This window comes from Lissotriton vulgaris, chromosome 9, assembly GCF_964263255.1.
Source record: "Lissotriton vulgaris chromosome 9, aLisVul1.2, whole genome shotgun sequence".
Taxonomy (NCBI): domain Eukaryota; kingdom Metazoa; phylum Chordata; class Amphibia; order Caudata; family Salamandridae; genus Lissotriton; species Lissotriton vulgaris.
The window spans coordinates 657611503-657628004 of NC_141697.1; the positions used below are offsets into that span (position 1 = coordinate 657611503).

Sequence of the window (16502 nt, forward strand, 5' to 3'; positions counted from 1 at the left end):
GACGGAGCTCCCCACAGGTTGGTCCAAGAGGGTTCTCTGCGGCTGATGGCATGGAGGCTCTCAGGCGTCGTTGGACACTCCCGGGAAAGGCAGAAGACTTGCTTTCCAAAGCCTGGGCTGACAGCACGACCAAGCGATACAGATCTGCATGGCATAGATGGAATTGTTGGTGTGTGCGACGGAATTTTGATCCCGTGGGGGCAGCTGTAGTCCATGTCCTAAATTTCTTGGCCGAACTGGCTCAGGAGGGACTGGCCTACCGGTCGATCAATACCTTCCGATCTGCGATTTCAGCAGGGCACGACTTGGTGCAGGGTTCTCCGGTTGGGGAACACCCTTTGGTTTGTAGACTCCTGAGAGGAATTCGCCTCTCATTGCCGCCCGAACCTCGGTACTCCGTCCTGTGGGACGTCAACAGAGTATTGAATTTGTTCCTTTCTTGGCAACCGAACAGGTTCCTGTCTCGTAAGGAGTTGACTGCTAAGTTAGCTATGTTGTTGTGCCTGGTATCTTGCAGACGGGTCTCGGATGTGCGGGCTCTTGATATCACGGCCAGAGTTTTTTCTCCGGATGGAGTTTCTTTCACTGTAAGTAGACGGACTAAGACCCTTACTAGGGTTATTTCATACCCTGCATTTCAGGACTCCCCTAAACTGTGTGTTGTGCAGTGCCTCCGTGCTTCTGAGAATATGACTGATGATACCCGCCCTCCGGGTGAAAGACAGCTTCTCATTGCCCTACGGAAACCGTACAAGGCTGTTACTTCGCCAACGATTGCCCGTTGGGTGCGTTGGGTAATGCAGGAGGCGGGGATTGATACCAAACAATTTGGCGCTCACTCAGCGAGAGGAGCTATGGCCTCAAAAGCTTTTGCCCTCGGGGCTCGCGTAGAGGATTTGATGAGAGCGGCCGATTGGTCCTCGGACTCCACATTCAAGAGGTTCTATTTCAAGCCAGTTATAGAAGTAGCTCGGCTGGTTGTCGATAAGCTTTGAACTGGCATAATCCGAAGCCTCCGGTCCTGCCATATAATGAGAATTTGCCTAGCCTTAGTGCTGGTAAGTTCCAATTCTATTAAGGACTCGCAGGCGAGGATTATCCCCCCAGAGACTTCCTGGAAGTTGGCCCTCCCTGTATGCAATGTAAGTCAATCTTTTATGATGCTTCAACTGCTGATCTGCTGTTGCTCTGCATTGTACTGTTCTTCATTTGAATGATGACGCTCTGTTGGAACGGCCTAGATCTGATGGTGTGTTCTTTTGCAGGGACTGAAGGTTCCAAACAGGATGCGTGATTGGACCGGTATATGGGCTTCGCGCGAAGAAAGAGGAGGAGGAAGCGACAGCAGGGCATGATGGGAGCTGCCGTTGCATGGACACTGTGATAAGACTCATGTTCGATTTTGTTTTTTTCCCAGATGTTCATGGGAAAAGTAGTTTGTTTATGTTTTTTCTTGCTGCTGTGGAAAATAAAGCAATAGAAAGAATGGCATAATCCTCGCCTCCGAGTCCTTAATAGAATTGGAACTTACCAGCACTAAGGCTAGGCAAATTCTCATTCATATTTCAACCTTTGAGTCAGAGTAGGAACGTGGCTCCATCTTGGCTTCATGACTTATGACTAGGGATGTAACTAACAGGATTAAAAATGTTAATTGCCCTGACAATGGATTTGTTTCAGAAGCTTCCAAACTGATTGCAAACCAGTTTACCAATCTCAGTATTTAAATATTTGCACTAAATCCCCAGGATTTAGAGGAACGTGTGAATTTTATCTCTATCGCTGTCTAAATAATTTGCACTAAATCACCGGGATTTTACAGGGACTTGTGAATCTTATCTCTATCTGTTTCTAAATATTTTGCACTAAATCCCTACGATTTAGAGGAATGCTTGAATCTAATCAAGCTTTCCAACTTTAGACAGGACAGGGAAATTGTCTAGATCATCACATTTCAGAAGAAAGGCTGTGGGTAGTACTGAACAAAGCCCACAAAAATCCACTGAAAAAGCCCTGACCTCAAGGGCATTTGTGTCATGGTGGGCAAAATGCTGCACCCATTGTTTTAGGCTTTTTTAATGGTGCTGAAACGGATCGCCTGTGCCCCCAAAATTGCAGGAAGCAGTCACCACAGTGATTTTAATATAAAGTGTACATTGAACCTTACCTTCAGTGTCTTAGCAATGCAATAATAGATGGCTATCGTTACGCTGCTCATTGGCACTCATTTTATCGACCGACCTTGGAAGGATAAAAGCCTGAGGGACCTATGTAGATTAAAACTTGTGACAACAAGGTCAGACACAGATTCCATGGTTGGATCCATAAGTCCATGTACCCAGGAAATCTGGCATTCTGAAACCAGAAAAGTACTTCCAGAGATTGCCAGTCATATCAACTAATTTGATTTAAAAAAAAAAAATTTTGAAAATGTTTTAATTTTGTTGTTTCAATGTACAAGAACTCCATTATGTCGAGAGAATCCCTGAATCGGGAATCACCAAAATAAACAATGACTGCGTAATGAGTGCCAAATTGCAGTTGTGCCGCGTCGAACATAGGATATATTTATCACGTACAACAATGCATTATAATCAAGTCATGCAATGGCAAGTATGATACAATATAGCTTCAATGTATAAAAGTCATAACTAAGAAATGGAGGGGGCATGGGGAAGGCAGTGACATGACAATTAGGAAGGCGATACAGAGCAAGGATAGTTTCTCACCTAACAGATAAATAGCAGTGTGGGCAGGACAGTGAGGTGTTCTGGCTGTGTATCTCCATTGTGTGGGTATGCAGGGAGGAGGGGGGATGCAGGGCCGGACTGGGAACAGCAACATGCTCTGGCCAATTTCTGTTCGATGAGCCGCGGGAAGGGGGGCGCTAATAAAAAGCACCACTCCTACTTTTGTTATAGGGGGCCGATATTGCAGCACTTTTGACAAAACTGCCCACCACAGCCAGAAAATCGCCCCCACCCATCAGGCACACAGGGGAAACGCCCGATGTCCGCTACAGCCAGTCCGTGCCCTGGGGCAAGGGGAAAGGCCACGGGGTATATACATGTGATAGTGCAATGTTAGGAGCGTGTTCAGAAAGGGGGCAGGCAAGGGATTACCGTGCGATGTTGTCGGGTTCATGGGGGAAGATCATCTGGGGACATTAGCTGTACAAATTGGGTTCAAAGTGTATTCCACTCTTGGGATATGGGGCATTTAAGAAGATCTCACATTTGTAAAACAATGATTCCTAACAGTTTGGCAAACCATGACAAACAGTCTGTTTGGCACAGTTTCAAATTACATTTTCATATTTTGCTTAGAGTCCAAAAGAGACGCAAGCTCTATCTCAGAATCCTGCAGTGTAATGTCTTAAAGAATTCCAAAATCTTGGGGAATTAGACAACGCCTCACAGCACCTTTCTCAACCTCCACAGCTTTTTAATTTATATTTTAAACCATGGATTGAGCACATAAGGGTCTATGTACCTACATTTTCATAGCAACTGATAACAAAGTGCCAACAGCATTAATTTATGTGGTCAAAGTCATTAATGAATCCAGACAATATCATACTATGCACTCCATGTTTGGCAGTTGACATTCCCTCAGTGATAGGAACAACTGAAAAGTAATTCCTTGGGCACTGGTTTCATCTCATTGTATCCTCCTAGTTTGTCAATGTCAATAGTGGCTTTTGGGCATTATGTATTTATGTCTGTTTATGGCCAGGAAAGCATAAGCCAAGATGGTATAACTGAATAAGATGTGCCCCTTACCGAGTAGGCTCTTCCAAGAATTGTACGTCTTGATCATCTCTTTGGTTTCGGCAAGGAAGCATAGTCATGTTGCTTGATATTTTAAAGTTCCCTTGGACGAAAGGTAGCTTGGGAATTCCTGACCTTTTCTTTTACTATGTGGTTGTACAGCTGCAACACGTGGCTCACTGGATCACACAGTTGCTGTGAAACGAGGTTGCAGGCTGGATCTCATCCTCTTAATTCTTTGCCAGAAGTCTTCATGTTGGTAGCTCAGACAAGTTGCTCTCTTTAATACATTGCTGTTCAGATGGCAATCGTGTGTGTGTGTGGGGGGGGGGGGCGGGGGGACTGGAGAGACAAGCCTACCCTAACATTCAGCTATGGGCATTGACGCCCTTTACAGAGATTTGCATGTTTGTCCAGTAGTGGAGAGATGGGGGCAGCGAAGCAGTGGGGACATTTAATGCTGCTCTGGTCTCAAACAGAGGGAGGGATATAACTGTGGCTCATGACAGGTGCTGATTAGCACTATCTGATTTAGACTGGGGGAAGGCGTATGCCCAGTGGAAGACCATTTCTCCTAATTTGCACATCCAGCTATTCCGGTATAATTTTCTCCATATGATCAATTTCACCTTGAATAAATTGACTAGAATTTTCTCTGGGAGGACTTTGAATTCCCCTAGGTGTAATGTGCAGGGAGAAGACTTTATCCATATGGTTTGAGGTTGCCTGCAAGCAATCACATTCTAGGTCTATCGGCCACATGCATCATTGCACCCGTTTGCGATTCCTAAATTGCGAAAAATTAAGGAATCGCAATTTGGAAATCGCAAACTGCAATGCATGAAAAATTCACATTTTTATTTGCAATTCGGTATTTTTCCTTAATTGCGATTCACAATTTGCGAATCGCAATTAAGGAAAACCCTTCCCATTGATTCCTATGGGCCAAAAGGCCCATAGGAATGAATGGGAAGGCATTCACATTTTGCGAATTTCAAATTGCGATTCGCAAAATCTGAATGCAATTTCAAGGGTGCAGGGGGAGGTCCAAAGAACCCCTCCCTGCACCCCTGAAATGTAACTTCAAATGCAATTTACACACACACATGCCCCAAGGGGCATGTGTGTGTGTAAATTAAAACTTTCAAAAATGCAATTTGTGCATATTTGAACGTTTTCAGTAAATTAGCATGAAGTTCACCTTCATGCTATTTTACCACTTCCAAATTGCGAATTCGCAATTAAAAAATGATCATGCATTGCATTTAAGAAATCTGAAATTGCGATTTCTTAAATGCAATCGCAATTTTAGGAATCGCAACATGGTTGCGATTCCTAAAATTGCGAAATGCATGATGCATTCCAAATTAGTTAATTGCATTCGCAAACGGACGAAAATTGCGATTCGCACCGTTGCGAATGCAATTCACTTTGATGCATGTGGGTGTATGTGATCTAGAGCTTGCTATTGTGACCAATGATTTGCTGTTCTACTGAATAAAACATTGCTTGTTTGGCATATTTCCCACTACATCTTCAATGCACTGGGCATGGTGTAAGCTAAGTGCAGAATAGCAATTCACTGGGTTTCTGCTAAAAGCTCCAGTCATGAGGATTGAAAAAAGATTTGCTTGAATGGGCAGTAGCAAACAGACATCATCTGAAGGTCACAAATTGGGCAGAACGTCTGGCAGACGATATTACTGAATGAGTGGAGATGCTTGCTATGTTAATAAATCTGAACAGTACCTTGAATTGGAATATGTTATTTTGACGATTTCACCTGAGGCCTACAATATGATTATAGTGCACTATGTTAACGGGGGAGCTGGAGCTTGCAGGGTGAGGGTTATATCTAGCATGTTATGGGCATTGAATCTATGGGTGGGATGGGATATAGTACTAGCTGTATTGTCCTCCCCAGCCCGGGTACTCGCCAATGACTATGCCACACATGGAGCTTAGCATAACATGCCTTTATTCTTCTGTGTGTAACTGCAAATTCAACATTCTAAATCAGCCTTCCTTGCATTCCACTCTAACACTTAGGTCACAGCTCTATGGAGTCCATCAGGAGCCAAAAGATTTCAGGTATTGCTAACTCGCAAGACACTACACTAGCTACTGTGGAAAAACAAACACATGTATTTTATTGTGTTTCAATTGTATTTGCTTTATGTTTCTTTTGTTTTCTGCTACAATGCATTAGAATATATTTTAACATATTTATTTATGTCTATGGCTCACATTGTTTTCTGGAATAGGCACCCCTCATGTCTTATCCCAATGCAATCATGACATCAGTGTCACTACCCCTGACATCATGTCTTATCCTAGCTCTGGCATCAGGAGAGAAAATGCTGCAAGTTTAAATGGGCCATCAGTGTAAAGGAATAAAGCAACTCGCTTGACCCAGTCTTGAATAACTAACAATTACCATCAATGGGCATTCTAGAACGTTCCTTTGTTTGATGAGGTCTGCTTGGGTTTTAAGAGGCAGTGTGACCATGTTCACTGGATGGGCCCTGTATTTAAAAGTATAAGATTGACATGTGGGAGTACATATATCCAGCTGTCCATCAGCAAATATTCATCCTCTCATTGCTAATGCAGGTCTTATATGAACTTCTAGGATAGATAAGATGAAAACATGGTGGCAGATTTACAAGCCCCTTGCGCTGCCAGTGCGTCATCACTGGCAGAGTATTTTCCTGTCCTTTATTTCCAAGGACATGAAAAGCCACCCTGCATGGCTTTTCCTGTTCTTGTAAATACGGCCCCTTTACCCGCAGCACTTTGAGTGGGTGTTGCTGTGGTTGTTCCCATGCAACACCCATGGAACCAGACACATTTCCAGATTTACAAGAAATTGTAAATATGGAAAGGCATCTAAATGCTATGCCCCGCAGGGGAATGCGTAGGGAGGCGCAACACGGAGAAATATATTCATTTCTCCCCGTTGTTTTCCTCTTTCTGTGCGTGCTGCATTCTGCAGAACACATAGAATGAGGAAATAACCTCTGATTGTTTAAGTACAGGAAGGTGTCCCTTCCTACACATTAACAATCCTTTAAAGAAATGAAGTTTTTTGTTGTTGTTTTAAGTTTCAAAAACCTTTATTGACTTATTGCACGGTACAACAAATGTAAAAGAAGTCACAATCCAAGCACAATCGTCATTGATACGTGCAGTGCACTTTCCCACACAATTATGTATACGAACTAAACTTACCCCCTCCCCAACCGACCTGCAAGACAGGTCAAGAAATAATACAGAGCTGTCCAGTCCATGACAGTACAGTCTATTAGCGTATGTGGATAAGCAGCAACACATTGTGACTTGCATGAGGTCATAACAATATTTTGTGACAGGACATCACGAGTAAAGGCGCACAGCATCTCACCACCCTCATTCCTAACAATGCTAAGTGCAACAGGTAGGGCCTTGTCATATCCAGTTAGAATACCACAGCACCCTGTTCCGCCAACTCATGTCTCATGTGTTTACTCATGTGTGGTTTAGGGGTAGGTCCCAGTCCCAGGTGCCTCCTGCGCGAGAAGATATGAGGTGAGTGTGCCCCAGATGTCTTTCGGGCGCGATTTGGTGGGAAGTGTGTCTGCGTAGTGGTGCATTTAGTCCTGCCATGTAGACATAGTGTGAATCCCGTCCTTAAAAATAGGAGCACGACCTCTCCCCCACCTACACGCCACCTGTCGTTTCGCAAGCAGTAATCCCATTGCTAGGAACTTTTTGTGCACTATTTGGATTCCCTGGGTCAAGCCCAGAAGGGCTACGAGCGGGCATGGTGATACCTGGGTAGCTATTATGGTCGATAACCCATGAAACGTCTGTGCTCAGTAGGCCATCACCTGGGGCAATCCCACGCCAGGTGTAGAAAACCTGCTCCCTCCAGACCACATCGCGCACATATGTCACTGTCCCTAAGGCGAAACCTATAGCGCCTGGCTGGAGTATGGTATAGGCGGTGCAGAAATTTGAAATGGATGAGACGCAACCTACTGTTGCCGGTCACTGCCCCCATTTGCGCACAGCTAAGCTCCCATTGTTCATCTTTCAGAGTAACATTCAGATCTGTGTCCCATTCCTGCCTGGCACGAACTGGGTATGAGGACGGTGAATTTTTTGTGTGATGATAGAGGAGGGATATGATGTGCAGAGGGTTATCTGCTTATAGCAAGGCATGTAGTGGGACAAGTGTATTAGGTCCCTCCAGGAAGGTGGGAGTCACAGCCTTTACACTCTGCCAGAGACGGGTATACATAAATGTGTCCATTGTCGCCGGCTCACAGGTTTCAAAAAATTGTTCCTTGGAGCGCGATTGCCCTCCTATATAGAGATCTCCCCAGGTACTCTACTTGAGTTTCTCTAGCATCTGTCGACATATCCCCTCATAAGTGACTTGCAATAAAGGGCTTCGTGAAAGGGACACCTTAGGAGAGTACAGCATAGGTATCTATAGCTTGCAAGCTATCCGTTGCCATGCCAGTATTGTACAGTCTACGGTGGATGGGTCACGTTCACACTTCTTCACCGCCTTAAAGAGATAGCACGTTGTGGGTGTCGGGCCATATAGCCTTCCTCCACCACCAAATGAGGCATAAAGGGTGGCGGGTGAAACCAATACGTAGCAAAATGGGCCTGTGCACAGTAGTAATAAAGCTCAAAATTGGGGACGTCATATCCTCCCTTGTGTTATGGCAGCATCAAAGTGGTCAGGTTTAGTCGCACCTGTTTCCCGCCCCATATGAGCCTTGTGAGTTGAGTGTACTGAAGAAAAAGGTCCCGGGATAATAAGGTATATTAATGAAGAGGGGCAAAAGTTTTGGCAATAAAACCATCTTAATTAAGGAGATTCTCCCTGCCATGGAGAGTGGAAGGCTTATCCACTTAGTGATGGTGTCTTTAATTTTGTCTATGGTTGTGCCATAATTTAGCCGCATGAGCGCATCCCTGCCTCTAGTGACACGTATATCTAGGTATTTTATCTCGTCCGTTTCCCAAACCAGGGGATAGTCCAGTTGGTGCGGTGGGGTATTTTCTGTAAGGGGAAAGACCGCAGATTTAGACCAGTTGATTTGCACCCCAGATATGGCTCCAAATTTGGTTATCTCACGAAGAATGGGGATAAGATTATCATGTTTTATTTTAACATAAAGCGTCATATCATCTGCGTATAGGGAGATAAGTAGTTGCCTAGTCTGGTAGATTAATGCTTTATCGTTATGGTGCTGCCGAAGTTTGGTGGCTAAGGGCTCGATGGCCAGGGCAAATAGGATGGGAGAAAATGGGCAGCCTTGCTGTGCGCCTCTGGATACAGTGAAGGGAGAGAATTTGGCCCCGTTCAGGAGCACTGAGGCCAGCGGGCGGTTGTGTAACAGTTGGATCCATTAGAGGGAGGTAGAGGCATCCCCATATATCCCAGTGTGCCTAGTAGGTAGTCCCATTCCAGGGAGTCAAACGCTTTGGTAGCGTCTAGGAATACAGCGATTACCGAGCATTTAGGGTCAATATCTTGCAATACAGCGGCAAGGGTTCGGAGATTATGTGATGTGGCTCGACTCGGAACAAAACCAGCCTGGTCAGGTAACATCAGGTGCTGCATCAGCAGATTGAGCCTGGTCGACAGGACTTTAGCTAATATTTTAGTATTGCAATTTAAGAGAGAAAGGGACCGATATGAGTCACAGTAGAGTGGGGACTTCCCCGGTTTTAATAAGGAGGTTATAAACACCTCTCGCATCGTCATAGGCAGTTTTCCTTCCTCCAACGCTGCATAATACACCTCCTTCATGATTGGGGTCAGAATTGAGATGTAGGTTTTATAAAACTCTATTGGCAGTCCGTCGGACCCCGGGGCCTGTCCAGACTTCATCTGCATGATAGCTTCTGTAATTTCATCTAGTTCCAAATCTAGATTTAGAAATTTCCGCTGAGTGTCCCCTAACCAGGCAAGGGCAGTATCTTCAAAGTATTCGGGCAAGTTGAGAGGGGTGCCTCTTTGGGAGGAGTATAAGTTACTATAGTAGTCCCTAAACGTGTGCAATTGATCAGGAAATTTCCTATGAGTATTGTCTTGTGCATCCTGTAGCTCCGTCACATAATTGGAAAATCTAGGTGGTCTGATCGCAGCTGCCAGAGCTTTCCCTGGGCGATCCCCCTCGCCATAAACCTGTGCCATATGGTGTTTCCCCCGAAACTTACCTTCCCTATCAGCAAGATCTTCGTATTCTGTAAGCTTGCAGCGTATGGTGGCTCTAATGTCACTCCCATCGGAATCGGAACCCAGCCCGCTCTCCAATTGTTTGAGTTCTCTTTCCAATGTGGATAAGCTATTGCACAGTGATTTGAGAATGCCCCCGCTCTTAGATATGCACCAGCCCCGGGCCATGACTTTGAACGCCTCCCAAACAGTTGTGATACTAGGGACAGAGTCTGGTCAAAAAAGTCTTGTATGTCTTGCTCCAGTTCAGTTTTGAATGCGGTGTCCTGAAGATGCAGTGGGTTAAGGCGCCAGCTATTGTATGGGGAGTGGTTGAGGGGTGCACGCATCTCAGCGACGACCGGGGAATAGTCAGAGTGAGTAAGGGCCAACTTGGTCACCCGTCCCAGCCAATGCGCCACACCCGTGGACACAAACAGGTAGTCTAGTCTGGCCCAAGATGAGTGGAATGCCAAAAAGTGTGTACCGTCCAGCTGCATGGGGTGTTTATACCTCCAGGAGTCAAGCAAGTAATTCTCGTCAATAATGTCAGGTAGCACTCTCTGGGTGATTGTATAGTGTGCTGGGGAATCTCGGGACCTATCCATGTTGGGGTGCATCACTGTATTAAAGACCCCGCCCCAGATGATGTAGGTAGTACCTATCTCCTGAATTCTGCCCCATAAGCGAAGGAGGGCCTGCGAGTCGTCAGTATTAGGTCCATAACAGTTGGCAAAGGTCACATCATAAGAGTGAAATCTACCCCAGAGCAAGCAGAATCTACCTTCTGCGTCAGTTTCTGACCTGCTGGATACGAATGCCACCCCCCTCTTGACCAAGATGGCCACTTCCCGGGAGTACGCAGAGTACGATGCAAAACAGCGGTGCGAGGCCCACCTCAAGGCGAATTGGGGAGTAGTGCCGGGACTCAAGTGTGTCTCCTGTAACATGGCCACTGTAACGTGGTGCCTATCTAGGTAACCCAGAATCTGTTGTTTCTTCATAGGGTTGTGAGGACCTCGTATGTACCAATACACTACTGTAAAACTATTGATGTCTCGTGTGCTGTCAGCCAATGCACCATGTGTGACATTTAGTATGGACCCACGCAATGATGACCCCATTGGATGGAACATGCTGTAAGGCGGTCATAGACAAAAATCCACCCTCCACCCACACCGGCTCCCCCAACTTGCCGGGTATAGGACCACCTCACGAAAAAACACCATAAATTAACTTCTTATACCCCTTGTTTACGTAACTTCTGGGGGTACGCCCTCACGGGAACACACTAGGGGCGCACAACTCGCCCTCTTCCCTCCATATTCTCACCCACCTACTACATCACCGCTAGGCGGGCAGCTGCGGCAGGACTGAGGCAAGTAGCCAAGCCATACATTCTACCAAACAGTAAGCATACATATACATCACCAGCGCAGTTCAGTTCGTCATGGATAAAGCGTCAATGAAAGTTCCAGCAAACACCAATGTTAGTTATGCGATTCTGCTTGGGTCCATCCGGGGCGACGGGGACCTGGAGCGATCTTGTGCTTCTGACTCTGTGGTAGCCGAGTGGCGCTGGCAATGGATGTAGTCCTCAGCCTGCTGTGGGTTCAGGAAAAAGTGTTGCGATCTGTGATGGGTTATCCTCAGCTTCGCCGGGTACCGCATGGCATAGGGGATTTGCTGCGACTGTAATCTTTTCTTGACAGTAGCAAATTTCTGCCTGGCGTCCTGCACTGATTGCGTAAAGTCTGGGAAGAAGGCCAGTGTTGTGTTCTCGTAATGCACCTGTTTCTTTTCTCGGGCAAGGCGCAGGACCGTATCCCTGTCCCGGTGGTTTAAAAAGCAGGCTATCACAGGCCGTGGCGATGCCCCCGGGGGCGGGAGGGCCACCAGAGTCCTATGCGCTCTCTCCACCGTGAGATGTACTGAGAAGGATTCTCTGCCCAATAACTCTACAACCAGTTTCTCAATGAAGTCTTCCATGTGTCCTATGTTTGTAGATTCCGCCAGACCAAGGATTCGAACATTATTTCCTTTGATTTCAAAAGTTTTTTATTGGTTGTTTCAGCATAGACATAAAAAAAGTAAATCCATTAGCATAATTTGAGTCATAAATTTACGAATCAGAATTACTGTACGCTACAATATATCATAGTAAATGTCAGTACAAAAGTACATGGCTGGCATCTAGCCTAGAACAGTAAAGCCCGTAACTCATATTCAATAACAATTTAGCAACAGACATTGTAATTCAGCAGCATTTTACTCATTCATTTAAGGACAATTTTCTTCGATAATTAATAGTGCAATGAAGGTAGTCGGGGAGCATATGTTGGTGGGTCGTGGACGGTGTGAGGGCCATTCTAAGGTGGCTTATGTGACGTGAAGTAGTTATCAAGAGTCGACCATAGTTTTCTCATGGGAGGGCGCCACGGTGTCTGAAGGAGTGCAATATTGTCTGCTCCACGTAAACTGATTATCCAGTTCAGCCACACTGCGTAATTGGCCTTGCTGGTATCTTTCCAGTTGCTGAGGACTGTCTTAACCGCTGCCGAGAGGAGGAGGTCAAGTAATGCTCTATCATCTGCTTCAAGGGATGGGTCCTGGGTGAACCCGAAAACTAGGTAAGGGAGCTCTTTTACCGGTGAGATGTGGAAAAGCACATTATTTCTTTGAGACCAGGACTCCAAATCCTCATTTTTATCAGCAATTACCTTAAGTAATTTGTCCATCCGTGACATCTGGATTTTGTTCGTTGTAGCACCATCCTCTAGATCAGACACTCTAGTCTTGACTTCTTTTAGGCGTTGCTCATGTTGTCCCAGCTTGGTGACCACTGACTCCATCCGCATGTTCATTCTATCTATTTTAGCATCTATGGACGTAAGACTCTGTTTCATGCCAAGCAGGACCGCCTTCCAGTCCTCTTCAGGCGTGTCCGTGGCATCTGATTCCTAGTGTTCCTCAGAGCACAACCTGGGAGTCTTATGCGCTTCGAACAGGATTTTTGTCTGCTTGCTATCGGTACGCCCCATGGCGCAAGCAGCCATGCAGAACAGGGGAGTGCAAAACGATGTCCAACAGCACCCTCTACACGTAAATGTATATTAGGAAAGCAATACTACAGGTCTCAGGGGAGGCTGAGCAGGTGGTACCTGCGCAAAGGTTGGGGCGTCCGGCGGTAGTAGAACCATGCGTCGTAGCAGCGGCAACAAGTTTGAGTCTGCACGGTCTGTGGCACTGAGCAGTCTAGGCCCGCTAAGGTTATATGCTTTCTGACCCCACTCAGCGTGCAGCTAGTGTCTAAGATCCAGGTCGATGTCTCCGCAGCTAGATTTTCAGGCACCAAGGGCAGTAAAGGGAGAGTTAAAAAATGGCTGGAGAAGGTACTGACCACACCAAGCACAACTCGGTAGCACCGGGTACACCATGCACAACTTGGTAGCACCGGGTCCACCTCTACACGTGTATTATCGCCTCTCCCCAGTTCCGATCAGCAATGTCCCTCACAACTGTAGGGCCTCACTCAGCACACTCAAAATGGCCGCCCTCGACAGTGCCCATGAAGCCTTTAGAACATCCAGGGCAGGGAGCGAGCAATATGTTCTCTTCTGAGTAGGGCTATTGGGGCAGGCGTTATTTGAGCATCAGTCCTTGCAGGCAGCATGTGGGGCAACCACCAGCTTTGTATAGCTCCTTGCACTGCCCGCGGCAGTTTCGTGATCTATCAAAATGGCTACTGCTCCACTCGGCGGTAAAAAGGTAATGAAGATGATCGCTCACAGTTCTGTCCGCAGAGCGCACACATTGGGAGGTGAATCAGGCAGCGCCCCACTGCATAAGAAATGCGAGTTAGTAATCACGCACGACCCCAAGATGCCCCTCGTAGTCGGGCCACCACGGAGTTCAAATCTGGCGGGTCTCGGTGCTCTCTCGTGTCATGGCGCCTTCGTTGCCACGGGTCAATGGGGCCGGGTGCAGGTTGTTGCGGCACCAGGACACTCATGGTTTTGGTTGTCAGCTCCCGCTGCGCATTGCCAATGTACAGGAAAGGCGGCGCTCCTCTGCCAATCAATCAATCAATCAATAAATTTATAGAGCGCACTACTCACCCACGAGGGTATCAAGGCGCTGAGGGAGGTGGGGGGGTGCTACTGCTCGAATAGCCAAGTCTTAAGGTGTTTTCTGAAGGTGAGATGGTCCTGGGTCAGTCGTAGGTGAGCGGGGAGGGGGTTCCATGTCTTGGCGGCTAGGTAGGAGAATGATCGTCCTCCCGCAGTAGCTCTGCGGATCCGTGGGATGGTTGCGAGTGCAAGGCTGACGGAGCAGAGTTGGCGGGTGGGAGAGTAGAACGGGAGGCGGTTGTTGAGGTATTCGGGGCCCATGTCGTGGAGTGCTTTGTGTGCGTGGTTGAGGAGCCTGAACGTGATCCTCTTGCTAACGGGGAGCCAGTGCAGGTTTTTCAGGTGGGCAGATATGTAGCTGTGGCGAGGGACGTCGAGGATGAGTCGTGCGGAGGCGTTTTGTATTCGCTGCCGTCGTTTCTGAAGTGTGGCTGTGGTTCCTGCGTAAAGGGCGTTCCCGTAGTCCAGTCGGCTGGTGACAAAGGCCTGCGTGACCGTCTTTCTGGTTTCTGTGGGGATCCACCGGAAGATCTTTCGGAGCATGCGCAGATGTTGAAGCAGGAGGATGAGATGGCGTTGACTTGTTTGGTCATCGTGAGCGAGGAGTCCAGGATTAATCCCAGGTTGCGTGCGTGGTCCGTGTGTGAAGGTGCAGTGCCCAGCGCAGTGGGCCACCAGGAGTCGTCCCAGGTGGATGGGGATTGTCCGAGGATGAGGAGCTCCGTTTTGTCTGAGTTCAGTTTCAACCGGCTGAGCTCCATCCATTCCGCGACTTCCTTCATTCCTTCCTGGAGGTTGGTTTTGGCGGTTGTTAGGTCTTTGGTGAGGGAGAGTATCAGCTGGGTGTCGTCGGCGTAGGAGATGATGTTGAGGTTGTGATTGCGTGCGATGGTGGTGAGCGGACTCATGTAGTAGTTTTCCGCGCACCCGCTCGGAGGCCCACACAGCCTTGGTTTTTCCTGGCCAGGTGGCCCACAGCGCAGCACCAGGTGCAGCTCAGTGCCTACTGCTCCCAACTTCAGCAGTCTCTTCCTCCGCCAATCTTCAGGCCAGACCTATGAATGTGGTATAGCTGGTAGCAGCAGGAAAGCAGGTTTCACACTGTGAGATTTAAAGCTCATAAAATCGATACAGGATGGGCACTATGGATGTTTTCTGGCTCGGCTGGAGCCTCACAGGCGTGTGGCCATCTTGATCGTGTGCCACCTAGCACCCCCCAAGAAATGAAGTTTTCAAAGTTCTATGTGTGCTAATACAGCACACAGAATTTGGAAAACACCATTTCTGATTTGTTTATGTGCTGGAAGGGAACCCGTCCTGCACATAAACAATCATCCCCGTGACGCAGGCATCCTTGCACCATGGTGCAGGGGTGCCTGTGTCGGCGCATGGCAGCGGTTTGTGGGCCAGTGCAGGAGGAAGCAAGATGCAACATATTGTTATAAACATGTCGCATCCCTGAGCTTCCAAACTAACGCAGCTCAGCAAAATGACTTGCTGCACTGCTCTGCGTTAGTTTATTGTAAATCTGCCCTATGTTTTTTTTATTTAAAATTGAACGTTTATCTTCGGTTTGCATACTACCATATAGCTCTATAAAATTAATTTACACTTAGAATTATTTGTTTTCTTCCATTTCAACATGTATTTTAAATTCACTGTTACCTACAACACAATTACGTAAGTTAAACGCTGCTTTATGATGAATAATCACATTATTGACATTAGCATAACGTACTCTTTATTTTGCTTTAAAGGGAAGAAAATATATCGGCGGAACCCGGGATCCTGGCACTCAAAAAACAAGTACATTCTTCACATTATTTTTCTTTACTTAAAAGTTTTTGTTGCAAAAAAATAATTCTGTTTATTGCCTGGGTGCATCATTCCTCCTTCCCTCTAGTCAAAAGTTGCACTTTGTCAACGCGAAGGGTAAGTAAACACTCGCCTCAGAAAGAAATTTACAATAGGAGTCAATCTGGATAGGAAAGTATGGCTTCAAAATTATAATTTTTTTAATTACTGTTGTCCTTTGGGAATATATGGTTAATGAGACAGTCTAAAAAGTAATGTGATAAATGCTGATTGTGTAAGATAAAATGATGTAAGAGATACAGCGGGGGAGGCCCTGGACCCAGTGGCGCAGAGACTTGGACAGCGTGTAGTTGGCCCCCTTTGAGCCTGGTGGGCTTAACTCTGCACTAACAGCGGCCGAGAGAGACTGGGACCTGGGGGCCCACTGGGTGGAGAGATCAGACCCCTAGCCCCGTGTTTGCTGAGAGGTGCGGGGGCTCTGCACAGACGCCTATTCAAGAATGATGGCGGAGCTGGCAGCCGAGGCGAGGTTGTGATGCGGACCTGGGGCAATATAGTAGTCATCGC

At 46.9% G+C, this 16502-nt stretch overlaps 1 protein-coding gene across 1 annotated transcript in view; it reads left to right on the forward strand.

The window, feature by feature from the left end:
* The window catches only part of LOC147692058 (uncharacterized), a 222456-nt gene that overhangs the window by 97720 nt on the left and 108234 nt on the right, over nt 1-16502 (forward strand). Inside the window, exons 4-5 of the mRNA XM_086936729.1 lie at nt 5820-5861; nt 15878-15926. Coding sequence (XP_086792855.1) covers nt 5820-5861; nt 15878-15926 — 91 coding nt within the window. The remainder of the gene's footprint in view (nt 1-5819; nt 5862-15877; nt 15927-16502) is intronic.